Source organism: Sinohyriopsis cumingii, chromosome 10 (assembly GCF_028554795.1).
Source record: "Sinohyriopsis cumingii isolate HCF-2022 chromosome 10, ASM2855479v2, whole genome shotgun sequence".
Lineage (NCBI taxonomy): Eukaryota > Metazoa > Mollusca > Bivalvia > Unionida > Unionidae > Sinohyriopsis > Sinohyriopsis cumingii.
In genome coordinates, this window is record NC_142970.1 from 56,720,757 (window position 1) to 56,739,596 (window position 18,840).

Genomic DNA, 18,840 nt, shown 5'->3' on the forward strand with positions numbered 1-18,840 from the left:
ACATAGACCTTGATCTGCCAGCACATTATGCAACAGCAGATCAGGGGTTATGTTGTTTGCAGATGGAAAGAACTTACATGTGACTACAGCTAGGCATTTTAAGGCACTGCAACAAGGAACATTATATCATTCATGTAATGTACTTTGTCCAAGGTGTGACCATAGTAACCAATTGAGGCTGATGCAGTGGTTAGAATCAAACTGCGTCGTTTTGGTGATGAGTCGCATGCCTTCACTAGAGAGCCATGTGTGCTTGTCTTAGCTAAAATAAACATGTTTCTCTCAGCTTGTAAAACATTGTTCATGTCATCACCATCACAGGTTTTGTGTGTTCATATCATCACCATCATAGGTATTGTAATATGTGTTCATATCATCGCCATCACAGGTGTTGTAATGTGTGTTCATATCATCTCCATCACAGGTGTTGTAATGTGTGTTCATATCATCACCATCACAGGTGTTGTAATGTGTGTTCATATCATCTCCATCACAGGTGTTGTAATGTGTGTTCATATCATCACCATCACAGGTGTTGTAATGTGTGTTCATATCATCACCATCACAGGTGTTGTAATGTGTGTTCATATCATCACCATCACAGGTGTTGTAATGTTTATTCATATCATCACCATCACAGGTGTTGTAATGTGTGTTCATATCATCACCATCACAGGTGTTGTAATGTGTGTTCATATCATCACCATCACAGGTGTTGTAATGTGTGTTCATATCATCACCATCACAGGTGTTGTAATGTGTGTTCATATCATCTCCATCACAGGTGTTGTAATGTGTGTTCATATCATCACCATCACAGGTGTTGTAATGTGTATTCATATCATCTCCATCACAGGTGTTGTAATGTGTGTTCATATCATCACCATCACAGGTGTTGTAATGTGATATCTGTATCTCCCCATTTACATGCTTGACCAGAATGGTTTTGATGCAGTTAGAAATGCTGTGTAAGGAGTTTTGAATGAATGTTCAAATCCATGCCTTTTATTTCAGGTTACAATTAACTATACGTGCGATAGATATCACTTTTCAGCACCCATTTTGGGAACACTGTCAACAAATTTATGGATTGAATTTATATTTCAAACATGAACCTTCTTGCTGATTCAGATAATCTTTCTTATCAGGTATATGGCTGGGGTTACAATGGTAATGGCCAGCTGGGGGTTGGCAACAATGTGAATTCACCAAACCCTTGCAAAGTTCAGATGCAGAATGGAATAATTGTATCTCAGGTAAGCAGTCAATTGTATATTGGAGCCTGCCTTTGCAGAAGCTTGATACAGCAATCACTTTGGTATCCATGTGTTTTCATAATTTTCTGTGTCCATCCACACCCTAGATTAACATCAGTTTCAAAACTTTTTATACTCAGTAAGGTAATGCAATAATTTTCTCAACTGTGGTTGGCCCAGAGTCATATGACATGATAGCTGTAAACATCTTGGTGTGTACAATACCAATTTACAAAATCTTGAAGGCAGAGTCATCATTCGGGCCATGGCCTACTTCATGTACATTTCAAACAGGGATCCAACTTTTAGAAAATTAGAAGAGTTATCCCTCTTCCTCTTCTGCCTTTTGTGTCTCTCTGCTCTTCTAGGACACTTACCTCTGCTTCTGTCCAAATACAGTGATTTGTACAGTAATCTAGTTTGCTGTGTGTATAATTCTTTTCATTCACATTTTTGGAAGTTTTGCAAATCAGACCGTAAGAAAATATTATCTTCGGAAATATACAGGGTTCCCACACTACCAAGAGGTCAGGAAAAAGTCAGGAGAAATGATAATTTTTTCCCGACCATGAAAAGTCCTGGAATTTCGCATATATTGATGAAAGTTGGGGAAAAACCTGGGAATTTTCCGCCACCACTTGACGCCCGAAACAATCACGTAACTGAGTCATAACTAAACTGACCTTGAGTTACATTTATCGAGTTCTAACTAGAATATTCAGAGGGTGCAGTATGTATTATTTGGGTGCTTGTAATAAACATATATGCTGAGTTAATCCAAATGCTCAGTGGATTAGATTCGTCTAGTAGACATTTAGTTTCAAAGTTATCTTGATATCCATATCTTTCCTTACTTGGAAGCTATGAAAACCAGTCTAGCATCAAAAGAGGCAAACACCATGTTGGCAAAGCGTAGCCGCTTACAGGATGGCCTAGCAAACTTTAAATGTTGTTAGCTCGAGTGATACATGCATGAAATGGATCTGAAAATTACTTATTGTCTCAGAAATTGTGAGTATTAAAATCGGAGCTGATGAAATGTGACCTGTATTCATGATTTGCATTGCAAATCGTGTGACGACACAAATCTAGCAACCCACATTTACAAATGTTGTAGAGAAAAAATAAAAACAAATATTAAATGAAAGTCGTATACTGGTTGTAATCAAAATACAAAAACGAGAGAACACAAAGTTTTCCATATTTCTATATTCCGAGAACAGCTTCTGGATTTTTGTTGCATCACAGGACTACCACGTTGACATGTGCTCTCTGTTGATAAATCACACTGGACAGATTCTGGATTTTACAAAAAGTATCTGACTTTCATTTAATATAATTGAATTTCTCTACAACAACATCAAAATGGAGTTTGTTGTTGATATGACATGACTGATGGACTTCTGATGTCGTTTGAGATTTGTGAAGTGACTAGTGATGCAAATGGTGAGTACCAGGTCAGGTTTCATCATTGTTGTTGTTTGGTCTATTCTTTCAGCGGAATAAAGACATAACGAGAAAATGAATCATTTTTCTATTGATTTCATGCAGATATAAGTTGATATAACATAGGTTTAAATTTTCCAGGCCCGCTGGTAAGCGACTACCATATATTGCTACCACAACATGGCGGCAGATTCCAAATTTTTTATATGCAATTGCAACGACCCCCAGACCCCAACCTAAATGTTCCCAATATGAAAACTTGGGTGAGAATATTTGGAGGAAACCCAGATTAGAAAATGGACTGCTGTTCGTTTTAATCCAAATTTATAGTCCAAATTGTTGAATCTCAGAGCTGAAATGAGAAATTGTTGTCCCTTGTATTATATATTAAAAAACTATTTGAGTCCCTGTGTCAGTACAGGTTTGGGGACTGGTTTAATGAATTATAAGAAGACAAGTTAATTTTACAGAAAATTCAGTCCTTGTTTATACAACAGTATATAATTTAGAAGGTCTTTTGTCAAAATTTAAATCAGCTCTTTTGAAAATGTTTTTTAAATGATGGATTTTTAACCAGTTCTTCATAAGAAGATTTGGGTGTCTGATAAATTTTGCTTGGGAATTTATTTGCACAGATAAATTCAGGGTTAAACTCTCTTTGTTGCAAGACAAGATTCTAATTATTTGTGTTTATTGTTTTTTTATACTGTAATAGGAAATGTTTACTTTCTATAAGATGCATATATATATTGCTATAGAATTCTTTAGAATTAAAGGTTTGAAAGGAAATAAACTAATGTATGTTCATTATGTTGTTCCCACTTAGCAACATAATGCAGATAAGCAAAATAAAGTTAGAATTTTTATTTTGTACATTGAAATGATTTTACATGCCAATTTAAAGGAATATAATCAAACTTGTTTCATGTGATACATTTTGTGGTTTTGTACATGATCTTTTCTGGCTTAGATGTTTTGGAGAGTCTTGAAAGAGAACCATCTTTAGATTATAAAATGCATGTTTTATAATCTAAAATGTCCTTTAATTCCATTCAGTAATGGTCATATGTGAACCTTGAAAATATTAATTTCATCCTGGAAAAACCCTGGAAATGACCTGGAAATTTATCTTTAGAAAAGCGTGGGAACCATGAAATGTAGCTTGTTCGCCATTTGAAATCCATTAAATATGCACAAAATAAAAATAATAATGCTTTTCTTTGGATAGCTTGGAAAAAATTAATCGAACTTATAATTATTAGGAATAATGCTAATGAATAAGTGGGGATAACAGTGCTGCCAAAGATCTATACTTTTTTGTAATTTAAATGGAAGTACTTTTATGTATATCATGTGAAAATATACAATAAAATTAAAATGTCACAGACTTGCATAATATAAAATAAAAAAGTTGACTGAAAGATTTGTAAGCAAAGCAATGACAATATATATTTTTAGGGCCCTACATAACGATGTTGGCATAGCTCTATAGTAACCATGTTAATCATCCATTCAGTAAATAATCTCTTCATCCATCTGTCAGTCCATTTAGTAACCTCTCTTGATCTGTCAATCCATTCAATAAGCTCTACATCTGTCAATCCATTCAATAAGCTCTACATCTATCAATCCATTCAATATGCTCTACATCTGTCAATCCATTCAATAAGCTCTGCATCTGTCAATCCATTCAATAAGCTCTGCATCTGTCAATCCATTCAATAAGCTCTACATCTGTCAATCCATTCAATAAGCTCTGCATCTGTCAACCCATTCAGTAATTTCTACATCTGTCAATCCATTCAGTAAGCTCTACATCTGTATATCCATTCAATAAGCTCTGCATCTGTCAATCCATTCAATAAGCTCTGCATCTGTCAATCCATTCAATAAGCTCTACATCTGTCAATCCATTCAATATGCTTTGCATCTGTCAATCCATTCAATAAGCTCTACATCTATCAGTCCATTCAATATGCTCTACATCTGTCAATCCATTCAATAAGACCCATTCAGTAAGCTCTACATCTATCAATCCATTCAGTAAGCTCTACATCTGTCTATCCATTCAGTAAGCTCTACATCTGTCAATCCATTCAATAATCTCTGCATCTGTCAATCCATTCAATAAGCTCTACATCTGTCAATCCATTCAATAAGCTCTACATCTATCAATCCATTCAATATGCTCTACATCTGTCAATCCATTCAATAAGCTCTGCATCTGTCAATCCATTCAATAAGCTCTGCATCTGTCAATCCATTCAATAAGCTCTACATCTGTCAATCCATTCAATAAGCTCTGCATCTGTCAACCCATTCAGTAATTTCTACATCTGTCAATCCATTCAGTAAGCTCTACATCTGTATATTCATTCAATAAGCTCTGCATCTGTCAATCCATTCAATAAGCTCTGCATCTGTCAATCCATTCAATAAGCTCTACATCTGTCAATCCATTCAATATGCTTTGCATCTGTCAATCCATTCAATAAGCTCTACATCTATCAGTCCATTCAATATGCTCTACATCTGTCAATCCATTCAATAAGACCCATTCAGTAAGCTCTACATCTATCAATCCATTCAGTAAGCTCTACATCTGTCTATCCATTCAGTAAGCTCTACATCTGTCAATCCATTCAATAAGCTCTGCATCTGTCAATCCATTCAATAAGCTCTACATCTGTCAATCCATTCAATAAGCTCTACATCTGTCAATCCATTCAGCAAGCACTGCATCTGTCAATCCATTCAGTAAGCTCTACATCTGCCAATCCATTCAGTAAGCACTGCATCTGTCAATCCATTCAGTAAGCTCTACATCTGTCAATCCATTCAGTAAGCACTGCATCTGTCAATCCATTCAGTAAGCTCTGCATCTGTCAATCCATTCAGTAAGCACTGCATCTGTCAATCCATTCAGTAAGCTCTGCATCTGTCAATCCATTCATTAAGCGCTACATCTGTCAATCCATTCAGTAAGCTCTACATCTGTCAGTCCATTCAGTAAGCGCTACATCTGTCTACCCATTCAATAAGCTGTACATCTGTCAGTCCATTTAATGAGTGCTAGATCTGTCTACCCATTCAGTAAGCTCTACATCTGTCAGTCCATTCAGTAAGCTCTGCAGCTGTCTATCCATTCAGTAAGCTCTCCATCTGTCAATTCATTCAGTAAGCTCTGCATCTGTGAATCCATTCAATAAGCACTGCATCTGTCAATCCATTCAGTAAGCGCTCCATCTGTCAATCCATTCAGTAAGCGTTCCATCTGTCAATCCATTCAGTAAGCACTCCATCTGTCAATCCATTCAGTAAGCTCTCCATCTGTCAATCCATTCAGTAAGCTCTCCATCTGTCAATCCATTCAGTAAGCTCTCCATTTGTCAATCCATTCAGTAAGCTCTCCATCTGTCAATCCATTCAGTAAGCGCTCCATCTGTCAATCCATTCGGTAAGCTCTCCATCTGTCAATCCATTCAGTAAGCTCTGCATCTGTCAATCCATTCAGTAAGCTCTGCATCTGTCAATCCATTCAGTAAGCTCTGCATCTGTCTATCCATTCAGTAAGCTCTACATCTGTCTATCCATTCAATAAGCTCTACATCTGTCTATCCATTCAGTAAGCTCTACATCTGTCAATCCATTAAATAAGCTCTACATCTGTCTATCCATTAAATAAGCTCCATATCTGTCTATTTAGAAACAAGTTAGTTTCTGTAAAATGACTTTACAGGGAACAATTGGGTTTTAGCTGAATTGGGTATGCAGCTTGATTTTCCTTGGACCTTGAAGATGACTTTCTTTATAGTCGCAAGTTCCTAATCCACTGAGGGATGATGTATAGTTACAAGTTCCTAATCCATCAAGGGATTATATATAGTTACAAGTTCCTAATCCATTGAGGAATTATTGTGTACTTTGACCATATACAGGAATCTGTAAGTTACATTATTTTATCTCTACACACCCTCCCAATACCCCTCCAGACAATTTCAAAGTATTTTAAGATTCTATCTAAAGATTTTGGTTAAAGTTTCTTTCTTTGGTAACAAGTTCAATGCCTTTCTAGGATTTCTGTCTTACTGGGAATGCATTATCAGCAAGCATGGTATTTTTAACTCCTTACACTCCCACTATCCCTGAAGCAAGGTTAATATCACTTGAAATTTGTGACTAAATTTGTTACAAATTTTTTATAATATCATTGGTCTATCATACTCCAGGATGCTCTGCTGTTTAATAATTCATGTACCCCATGCTCCATTTGACCATATTCACAGTCCTTTGAAGGTAAAGAAACAATACTGTACATGTATCACGCAGGGGAACAGGTGACATATATATTTCCTTGCAATTTTTTTCTTCTCTGGTTGTGTATTTTCTTGTTTACTATCTAATCAATGTATGATCAACGTAGATGGATTGGTTTTTTTTTAACGTTGCTTTGACAGTTTTAGTCAACATAGATAATGAACAGTTAAATGACATAAAGCAGTATTAATTACACCTTTTTGAGGTGAAATAGATTTATTTTATAATTATATAGGTAAATGTGCATGGGTGCAGTCTAGATCTTACATATTTCAGATTGTATGTGGTTATGCTCACACGCTTGCACTGACAGATGAGGGGGCACTCTATTCATGGGGAGCTAATTCGTACGGTCAGCTGGGAACTGGGAACAAGGCAAACCTTGTCACACCATCTAATGTATCAACAGATGGAGAAAGGTAATACACGGATGTTTTGAACTTTTCACTGGTATTAATATCACAGATTTGATATTCAGTATATAATGAACTCCATGGCAAGCTTAGATAAACATGTATCATGTACTAGCATTGGTGTCCAACTGCAAGGTGGGTCAAGGGAGGCAACTCAAAGTTGGAAATTAAAGTATAACAGTTTCTCATGTTTCCTTGTTGTTGATAGTTCTGTCTGATTTTGTTCATTTGTAAGGAATAGGAATAAAATCTTTTCATTTGATTCGGATGATATTTTTTAAATTTATTTTATATGAGGGTGATCTGATTAGATTTTTCTGGTCATTACAGCAGGGTTTCAAAATTTTTTTTGCCTTTTGGACATACACTTTTTTTGTGGACAAAAAATGTGCTAGCACAGTTAAACAAAGACCACTAGAAGAAATGTGGTTGCCATATTTATAGTTGTATTTAGATGACTTGATTGGTCAGTATAATTTAATATTTATACATTGTTTTACATTTTAGTCTTTACTTATAAAGAAAGCTTTGATAGCACAATTGAGCAAAACTCACGCAAGGTAGGTGAATGAAATTTGATGTGCATGTTTGTGTGCATAAATATATGATACAATTTCATTTTTATACTTTTTGATGGGGCCCCGAGTGGTCTAAAGCGCTCTCCGTTATGGATCACTGCCATCTCACCTCTATCTGCGCTGGTTCAAGTCTCAGATTCAGCCAATGTAGGTATGTGAGAAAGCTTGCCAGTAGCTTCTCATGGGTTGGTGGCTCTTTCCGGGGTTTTCCTGGGTTCTTCCTCCACCATTAATTCTGGCCGCCATGTATAGCCTATCTTGTGCTGAAAAATGGCATTAAACCCCACAACAACAACAAGACCTTTTGGTCATGGGGTGGTGGCGTGGGTGGCCAAGTTGTCCAAGTTGCTTGGCATTACTGATCACTGAAATCTCTCCTCAATATGCTTGGGTTAGAGTCTCAGGCTTAGCCAACATTGATATTTTTGAATGTTTGCCACTAATTTCAGCTGGTTCTTCCAGGGGTTCTCCCAAGGCCAGATATCATGGCAACCATGTATAGCCTATCATGTGCTGAAAATGGTATTTAAACCCACAACAGCAAGAAAGCTGTCATTTTTTCCATTTTCTGAAGTTCTGAATTGTTGGAGAACTGATATTTTGCATCTGCAGAGTGTGCAGTGTTTCACAAACACAAATCTAGTTACAATATATACATTGGAATCTTTTATTCTAAAAAAAGAATTAAGGAAATTCTAAAACAACTGTGTCCAGGAAAATTATTAGTTCAAGGACAACATTTTATGTAATAAAGCCTCCTTAATGTTTGGTGAATAATGTTCTCTACCAACCAGATCTCATTTGGAGGAAGAAAATTTTTAGATTTTTAGATTTTTCCTAAAACTGGGGCATGAACCTAAAATCTTAAAATAAGTGATCTTTCCAAAATGTAGGTTTATAGAAGTTTCTACTAGTCAAAATGTCCACATCTTAAAATAAGCGATTGTTCCTCAGTGTTTGTAGGTTTATGGATTTTCTGTTAGTCACTGTGTCCACATCTTACAATAAGCAATTGTTCCTCAATGTTTCTACTAATCTCTATGTCCACGTCTTTCAATGTTTTTTTGGTTATACAAGTTTCTACTAGTCTCTATGTCCACATCTTACAATAAGTGATCATTCCTCAATGTTTGTAGTTTTATAGAAGTTTCTACTAGTCTCTATGTCCACATCTTACAATAGGTGATCATTATTCAATGTTTGTAGTTTTATAGAAGTTTCTACTAGTCACTATATCCACATCTTACAATAAGTGATCATTCCTCAATGTTTGTAGTTTTATAGAAGTTTCTACTAGTCTCTATGTCCACATCTTACAATGGGTGATCATTATTCAATGTTTGTAGTTTTATAGAAGTTTCTACTAGTCTCTATGTCCACGTCTTACAGTAAGTGATCATTCCTCAATGTTTGTAGTTTTACAGAAGTTTCTACTAGTCACTATATCCACATCTTACAATAAGTGATCATTATTCAATGTTTGTAGTTTTATAGAAGTTTCTACTAGTCTCTATGTCCACGTCTTACAATAAGTGATCATTATTCAATGTTTGTAGTTTTATAGAAGTTTCTACTAGTCTCTATGTCCATGTCTTACAATAAATGATCATTCCTCAATGTTTGTAGGTTTATAGAAGTTGCTGCTAGTCACTATGCCCACATTTCTGCAGCCATGACAGAGACGGGTAGGGTATACATGTGGGGTCAGTGTCGAGGACAGTCCATTACTACACCCACTGTCACACGGTTTGCTTGTACTGATGATGTATTTGCAGCTTTTTCAGCACCAGCTATAACATGGAGAATGTATATTGTTGGTGAGTTTCTCTTTATTGTTTATGAATTAAGGCAGGGGTGTCAAACTCAACCGCTTAGCGGGCCAAAACTCAAATCACATGTAAGGTTGCGGGCCAAACAGGATAAACATTCAATAAGCGGAAAATTAAACCTTTTTTAAACATTAATATAAATTAAAACAGAAAAAAGTTTTAATAATAAAAAATCATTGGCATACTGATTTTCGCTCTTATGCCAATTTGTCAGAGCTGGATGTTTGGCATCTTTTCTTGGCTACAAGTTCGTTTATGTTGGGAGTAATGTTCTGTGTCATTGAGATTCTCATGATGGACTGCAAGTGTTCATCAGTGAGACGACTCCTGTGTGATGTTTTGTTAATCTTCATCACAGAAAACAGCTGCTCACACAGATATGTGCTACCAAACATGCTCAAGGTTCGAGCCGCATGTAGACGAAGCTGGGGCATCTCTTCAGGAATGAAACGAGTGAACTGTGCAGGCCCCACAGTGTAGTACTCTGCCTTTAGTGTCCCATTACACTGCAGCTCTGTTAGTTCCATCTGCAAATTTACAGGTGCAGTTTCCACGTCTATGGCAAATGGGTTACGAAACAGCTCGAAATTACTTTTCTGTGCTTCAAAGTCACTAAAGCGCCGTGCGAACTCGGTGCGAAGTAAGCTAAGTTTTTCAGCAAAGTATGCATTGGGAAACACCATAGCCTAAAATTCTCTATTGGGCCGGATATAATTGTACGCCAGTCAAGACCTCTCGGGCCTGATATAATTGTACGCCAGGCCTGATGTGGCCTGCGGGCCTTGAGTTTGACACATATGAATTAAGGCATATCAAAATCTGATATAAGAATTCTTATCCATCAAAAAAACTGATTTTCAGTGAAAGTTTCTATAGAAAACTTCACCAGAAATATAAAAGATGTTTGGTTTACTGTGGAAAGCATATTTTTGCAAAACGATGACAATAAAAATGTTATTGTACAAGATAGGCAGGCTGTTTGCAATTTTAAGTAAAACATGACTAAAACTCAATAAAAATTGTTCTGGTTTAAAATAAAAATACCAAGCTAAGTTGTGCTTTTAAATCCATATTTTACAACATATTGCTCAAGCCATAAGCTCAGACCATGTTTTATGAAGTACAAATCATGCTATTGGGACAAGTGTGAAATGTTCCACGCTCATTTAATATGATATTACTTGATCACTGTGAGACTCAAACAGAGCCATGTAATCTAATTGGTCTAATCTCTTTGATGCATCTAATGCACACCAAATTGGTCTAATCTCTTTGATGCATCTAATGCACCCCAAATTGGTCTAATCTCTTTGATGCATCTAATGCATCCCAAATTGGTCTAATCTCTTTGATGCATCTAATGCACCCCAAATTGGTCTAATCTCTTTGATGCATCTAATGCACCCCAAATTGGTATAATCTCATTGATGCATCTAATGCACCCCAAATTAGTCTAATCTCTTTGATGCATCTAACGCATCCCAAATTGGTCTAATCTCATTGATGCATCTAATGCACCCCAAATTGGTCTAATCTCTTTGATGCATCTAATGCATCCCAAATTGGTCTAATCTCTTTGATGCATCTAACGCATCCCAAATTGGTCTAATCTCTTTGATAAATCTAACGCATCCCAAATTGGTCTAATCTCTTTGATGCATCTAATGCACCCTAAATTGGCCTAATCTCTTTGATGTATCTAATGCACCCCAAATTGGTCTAATCTCTTTGATGCATCTAATGCACCCCAAATTGGTCTAATCTCTTTGATGCATCTAATGCACCCCAAATTGGCCTAATCTCTTTGATGCATCTAATGCACCCCAAATTGGTCTAATCTCTTTGATGCATCTAATGCACCCCAAATTAGTCTAATCTCTTTGATGCATCTAATGCACCCCAAATTAGCCACACCAAATTAGTCTAATCTCTTTGATGCATCTAATGCATCCCAAATTAGTCTAATCTCTTTGATGCATCTAATGCACCCCAAATTAGCCTAATCTCTTTGATGCATCTAATGCACCCCAAATTAGCCACCCCAAATTAGTCTAATCTCTTTGATGCATCTAATGCACCCCAAATTAGTCTAATCTCTTTGATGCATCTAATGCATCCCAAATTAGCCACCCCAAATTAGTCTAATCTCTTTGATGCATCTAATGCATCCCAAATTAGCCACCCCAAATTAGTCTAATCTCTTTGATGCATCTAATGCACCCCAAATTAGCCACACCAAATTAGTCTAATCTCTTTGATGCATCTGATGCACCCCAAATTAGCCTAATCTCTTTGATGCATCTAATGCACCCCAAATTAGTCACACCAAATTAGTCTAATCTCTTTGATGCATCTAATGCACCCCAAATTAGTCTAATCTCTTTGATGCATCTAATGCATCCCAAATTAGTCTAATCTCTTTGATGCATCATATGCACCCCAAATTAGCCTAATCTTTTTGATGCATCTAATGCATCACAAATTAGTCTAATCTCATTGATGTATCTAATGCACCCCAAATTGGTCTAATCTCTTTGATGCATCTAATGCACCCCAAATTAGTCAAATCTCATTGATGCATCTGATGCACCTTGAATTAGTCTAATCAATAAATCCTGACACATCTAATGCAGCCTGAATCAGTCTAATCACTAAGTCCTTTGATGCGTCTATTGTAGCCCAAATTAGTCTAATCTCTTTGATGCATCTAATGCACTCCAAATTAGTCTAATCTCTTTGATGCATCTAATGCACCCCAAATTAGTCTGATCTCTTTGATGCATCTAATGCACCCCAAATTAGCCTAATCATTAATTCCTTTGACGCATTTGATTTTCCTTGAATTAGTCTAATCAATAAATCCTGACACATTTAATGCAGCCTGAATCAGTCTAATCACTAAGTCCTTTGATGCCTCGATTGTAGCCCAAATCAGTCTAATCACTAAGTATTTTGACATGTCTAATGCAGCCTGAATTAGTCTAATCACCAAGCCTTATTGCAGCCTGAATTAGTCTCATCACCAAGTCCTTTGACACATGTAAAGCAGCCTGAATTAGTCTAAATACCATGTCCTCCTGTGTCCTAGTAGTTAGAGCATCCACTGTCACACTATAGATAACGTAGTGCTATTACTGAAAAATTGTTAAAGCTATGTTAAAAATCCAAATTACACACACTAATCACCAAGTCCTTTGACACATCTATTGCAGCCTGAATTAGTCTAATCACCAAGTCCTTTGACACATCTATTGCAGCCTGAATTAATCTAATCACTAAGTCCTTTGACACATCTAATGCAGCCTCAGGATCAGGCATTGAAATCCGAACCATGGTAGCACCTTTACTTTCAAGGAATTCTACCCACACAGAAATTCCTTTGCCTACTAGGCTTGCTCAACTTGGCAGTGGACCTCATGGTCCTGGGTCACTTTCTTATTTGCCCATTGCAAATGTTTCTTTTGCTCAAATGGAAGCCTAAAGTTTGTCCACTGGACCATCCTCTCCCCATCTGCACACATTTGAGGCAACATCTGCTGAATTGGGGTAAACTAACTTGGCCCACATCCCCCTCCTCTCACTTTCAGGAAACCAGCAGTACATGCTATCCCCAGGAATGACACCTTCATATTAATAAATTCTGGAGATGACGACCACTGTGAAAGCCTTTGACTGGTGGCAAGAAAATTTGCATGGCAACTGTTTTTTCATTTTGTCCGACAACTCTACAGTGGTGACGTGTCTCAAATGATGAGGAGGAACCAAGTCCCAAAACTTTTGTGTCCTGGTGTGGGACTTTCTAAAGTTGTGTTGTCAGCAACAAATCCATGTACAAGTTCACCATATCCCAGGACTCCTAATGTCCTAGCCAAATCTTTGTCCAAGAACAATCAATTAATACAGATGGAATGGTCTCTTCATTCCTTGGTTTTCATGCATATAAGTATCCGATGGGACCAACCTTTGGTGGACCTGTTTGCGACAAGGTGGAATACCAATTCCCAACTTACATATCTGCAGTCCTGGACTCAAAGCCTGGACAGTTGACACTCTATTGATTGTTTGGAAATGGCTTGTTTGCATATGCCTGCCCTCCAACACATTGGATTCCGAAAGTGATACAGAAAGCAAGAGAATCAGAGTGTCTTGTTATTCTCATTGCACCACTCAGATGGAAGAAGTGGATCCATGACCTCATCAATCTCGCAACGGGAACTCCTCAGAGAATTAAGATTTTTCTCTCATCTACTCAAACAACCTTGATGGCTTTTATTTCATTGACACTCAGAGCTATGGAACCTGAACATCTGGATCTTATTAAACAAGCCCCAGAAATAAACAATTCCCACAACCAGTTGTGGAGAGAATCACTCTAGCAAGAAGGCCCTCCACTATGAAAGTATACAAAGGCACATGATATGTTTTCACCCAGTGATGTGCAAACAAACCACTTCATACTTCTCCAGGCATCTGTACTGCAAATAGCTAACTTCCTTTGACCCTTCTAAGAAAGTTCGCACAGAGGATAAGAAAAGGTTACTGCTCCATGATCACTGACACCTTCCATCATCATGGAAGAGAGGATATTGGACAAAAACAAAGACTTAGCCAGCCTACTCGCCAACTTTGCGTATACGTAGAAGAGAATATTAATCCTATGCTGAAGTGGAACTTATCTTGGGTATTAGCCTAGCTGAACCAGACACCTTTTGAACCAATTTCAAGAGCATCTCTGGCACACCTTTTCTATAAAACCTGCTTTTTCACGGTATTATTGAATACAGGCAGAATTAGCAAACTACATGCCCTATCAGCAGACCCAAATTACAAGATAGGTCAGTGTTACTTATGAGGTCATCCTCTTTCATTGAGAACCACCTTCCTTCCTTCCTTCCACAGGTAACCATCATGCAACCCCTGTCTCATTTGGATACATCAACTTACGGCCAACTACAAGACCCAATTCGGGCTTGGAATTGGTTCCTTAATAGAACAGAGCCACTGTGTCGAGCAAAATCGCACTTCCTTCTACCTCTCAAGACAGGACAGGAGGATATATCAACATGGACTATCTTCTCCTGGATTAAATGAGATTGTTGCTCAGCATACAGGGAAATAAACCAAGCTCAGATGAAGTTATTACATGTTATAGCTTTGAGGCTAGAGCAGTTACCACCAGCCTAGTATTAGACCAGAACTTTTCCCATAACTGACATCATTCAGGCTGTGGGTAAAAAATTTGAGTCCACATTTTTAACAAATCTCTGACATCTTTCATCCCAGAGAGCCCAATTCAGTCTCATAGGACCTATACCTGTAGCTCAACAGATCACCCTTCCAGGTCGATAGACAGCTTCTTAAGACTTCTTACCATGACTTTCACCAGATTTGCAGGGTTGGGAATTTTTCTGTATTTGAAACCCAACAGATGGAGTCTTCTCCAGTAGGGTTACCTGGAAGCTGTCTCGAATAACTCAGAGGACTGGAGATGGTATCTCTGGGGTGCAGGGATGTACCTCCCTCCACCTCTTTGCTATTCTCCATAGGTATTTAGATTGAGTAACGTATTTAAAGAAACCAATTTTTTGTAGTAAAATGTTTTTTTTCAGAATACTTATGCAGTCATAATACACATACACCTTCCTGGCCTTCCCACAGATACATCCATAGAGAACATGCCTTCCGCTCCAGCAGTAACTGAAGGGTTCTTAGATTTTGCCGCCAAGTCTTATACCTTAGGGGAGAGTACTCTGGCCACCTGCCACATGGGTCAGCAGACAACTCTTAGCTCCCTTTAGCTGAAAGTAGTATCTAGGAGGGCTGAATTTGTGAGTATGTTGTAGTTAAGGGTTTATGATTGGGTAAGTACTTTTGAAGATATATATTTTACTAGAAAAAATTGGTTTCCTTTCCAGACAGTATGCGGGGTTGCAGTGTAGCAGCAAGCATAGGAAGTGCATTTGATGATGCAGTAAGTTCTCTAGAAACTTTTATTTGTAGCACTTTAAGTCACATGTTTTGGTAGAATCAAGCAAGGTAACTCCATTTTAGTCAAATCAAGCAAGGTAACTCCATTTTAGTAAAATTAAGCAAGGTAACTCCATTTTAGTAGAATCAAGCAAGGAAATTACATTTTGGTAGAATCAAGCATGGAAATTACAGTTTGGTAGAATCAAGCAAGGAAATTAATTTTGGTAGAATCAAGCAAGGAAATTATATTTTGGTAGAATCAAGCAAGGAAATTATATTTTTGTTTGACTACTAATCGATGAACTTGTTGCAATGTCAAGATATACTCAAATGCTAAGTTTGGTTAAACGTTCTACATGGTACATGGCACCCTAGTTGCCATTGTACATGGTACCCTAGTTGCCATTCTACATCATACATGGTACCCTAGTGGCCGTCTTGAATATATGGTTATTATTACTATGCTTGAATGATTGGTGGCATTGACATGGAATTTTGTTTTATTAAGACACATCCTTCAATATTTATCTGATCCTGAATGAAAATGCTGCAGTTCAGACCACTAACATTCCATCATTTGTGGAGAAGTTTTGAAGGCGAACTAATTTACATTATGGTCCAGTCAGAGGTTATTGTTTGCATCTTGTACTTCATGGAGGAACTGCTCCAGTGGCCTAGTGGTTAGAGCACCCGCCTCGAATGCAGGAGGTCGTGGGTTCGATCCTTGGCTGAGTCATACCAAAGACTTACAGAAATGATACTAACAGCTGCCTCGCTTGGCGCTCAGCATTAAGAGGTTAGTGTTAAGACTGGTCAGCCTGGTGTCAGGATAATGTGACTGGGTGAGACATCATGCTGTATGTCTGCAGCATGATGCCCCAGTGCTAGACATCACTATAAACAGTCACACTGCAGACATCGTAGTGATATGACTGAAAAATTGTTAAAGCTACATCAAAAATCCAAATTACAAACACTCCATTGAGGTCATGAACACACGGGGGGGGGGGGGGGGGGGTGCATATACAATTGAATTTTGACCAGACTTTGTATTTAGTTGCAGTTTGCTGATTAAAGTTAATGGTCAGTACTCAGATATTAGTTTTAAAGTCATTGATCTTCACTTAGGTTTTTGGCTTCTATGGCTCCTGCAGAATAGCACAAACAAGTAGGAATGAATTTTATAAAACCCACTTTATGGATATATTAGATGGCTACTTTGAACGATGCCACTTAAATTTCTTTTTTTTCTTTCACAACAGATATTATAATTTTAACCAAACTTTGCATGCGAGTATATCTTGACCTTGCAACAAGTTCAGCGACAGAGATTTGTAGTCCATATCAGGTTCAAGGTCAAAGGTCACAACAAAGAATTTATATGTAAAATCAGGCATGTTGGAAATATTTGTTACTGACGTTGGTATGCTGTGGCATCTTGGGAACAGAATCATAGTTTTCAGTACTCGTCAGTTAAAAAGAATATATGAACAGGAGAAATAATGATATCTTTCATTCATGGAAGTTCCTTTCAGCCAGTAAAGCCTCAGTCCCTTTGAGGAACTCTAGTTGCAAGAGTTATTGCCTATTTTGACTTCAGACTGGGTGCATTTGTAGTTTTTAGTGGATTGCTGTAAAACATAGTGCATATTTTATTCATTATCAGAAGATATACATTCTGACCAATATTTGTACTTGTACTGTTGTCATTGCTACTTTTTCAGAAGAAACAGAGCCATCCCCTATTTCTGACTACAGACTCATTTCAGTAATTGTGGGATGTGGGAATGGTGGGTTTATATTTTATGACTCATTTCCATTATGGGTGTAGGGATGGGAAGTGGGAATGGTGGTGCTATATTTTATTAACTCATTTCCATTATGGGTATAGGGATGGGAAGTGGGAATGGAGGGTTTATATTTTATGACTCATTTATATCATGGGTATAAGGATGGGAGATGGGAATGGTTTGTTTATATGTTTTGATTCTTCCATCATGGGTATAGGGATGGGACATGTGAATGGTGGGTTTATATTTTATGACTCATTTCCATCATGGGTACAAGGATGGGATGTGAGAATGATCGGTTTATATTTTATAGACTAGTTTTGATCATGGGTGTAAGGGTAATGTTTGGAAATGGTGGGCTTATATTTTGTAAGACTTATTTCCATCATGGGTATAGGGATGTGATGTGGGAATGATTGGTTTATATTTTATAAGACTCATTTCCATCATGGGTATAGGGATGTGATGTGGGAATGATTGGTTTATATTTTATCTACTCATTTACATCATGGGTATAGGGATGTGATGTGGGAATGATTGGTTTATATTTTATCGACTCATTTCCATCATGGGTATAGGGATGTGATGTGGGAATGATTGGTTTATATTTTATCAACTCATTTACATCATGGGCATAGGGATGTGATGTGGGAATGATTGGTTTATATTTTATCGACTCATTTACATCATGGGTATAGGGATGTGATGTGGGAATGATTGGTTTATATTTTATCGACTCATTTACATCATGGGTATAGGGATGTGATGTGGGAATGATTAGTTTATATTTTACAGACTTATTTCCATCTTGGGTATAGGGATGTGATGTGGGAATGATTAGTTTATATTGTACAGACTTATTTCCATCTTGGGTATAGGGATGTGATGTGGGAATGATTGGTTTATATTTTACAGACTTATTTCCATCATGGGTATAGGGATGTGATGTGGGAATGGTTGGTTTATATTTTATAGACTTATTTCCATCATGGGTATAGGGATGTGATGTGGGAATGATTGGTTTATATTTTATCGACTCATTTACATCATGAGTATAGGGATGTGATGTAGGAATGATTGGTTTATATTTTATCAACTCATTTACATCATGGGTATAGGGATGTGATGTGGGAATGATTGGTTTATATTTTACAGACTTATTTCCATCATGGGTATAGGGATGTGATGTGGGAATGATTGCTTTATATTTTACAGACTTATTTCCATCATGGGTATATGAG

General features: G+C 37.3%; 1 protein-coding gene across 2 annotated transcripts in view; it reads left to right on the plus strand.

Moving 5' to 3' along the window:
• LOC149790195 (RCC1 and BTB domain-containing protein 1-like) overlaps positions 1-18,840 on the plus strand; it is a 65,723-nt gene that overhangs the window by 18,727 nt on the left and 28,156 nt on the right. For both annotated transcript variants that reach the window (XM_089972188.1, XM_089972189.1), the window contains exons 7-10: positions 1,149-1,256; positions 7,296-7,438; positions 9,637-9,827; positions 15,755-15,810. In XM_089972188.1, the coding sequence (XP_089828314.1) occupies positions 1,149-1,256; positions 7,296-7,438; positions 9,637-9,827; positions 15,755-15,810 (498 nt within the window). The remainder of the gene's footprint in view (positions 1-1,148; positions 1,257-7,295; positions 7,439-9,636; positions 9,828-15,754; positions 15,811-18,840) is intronic.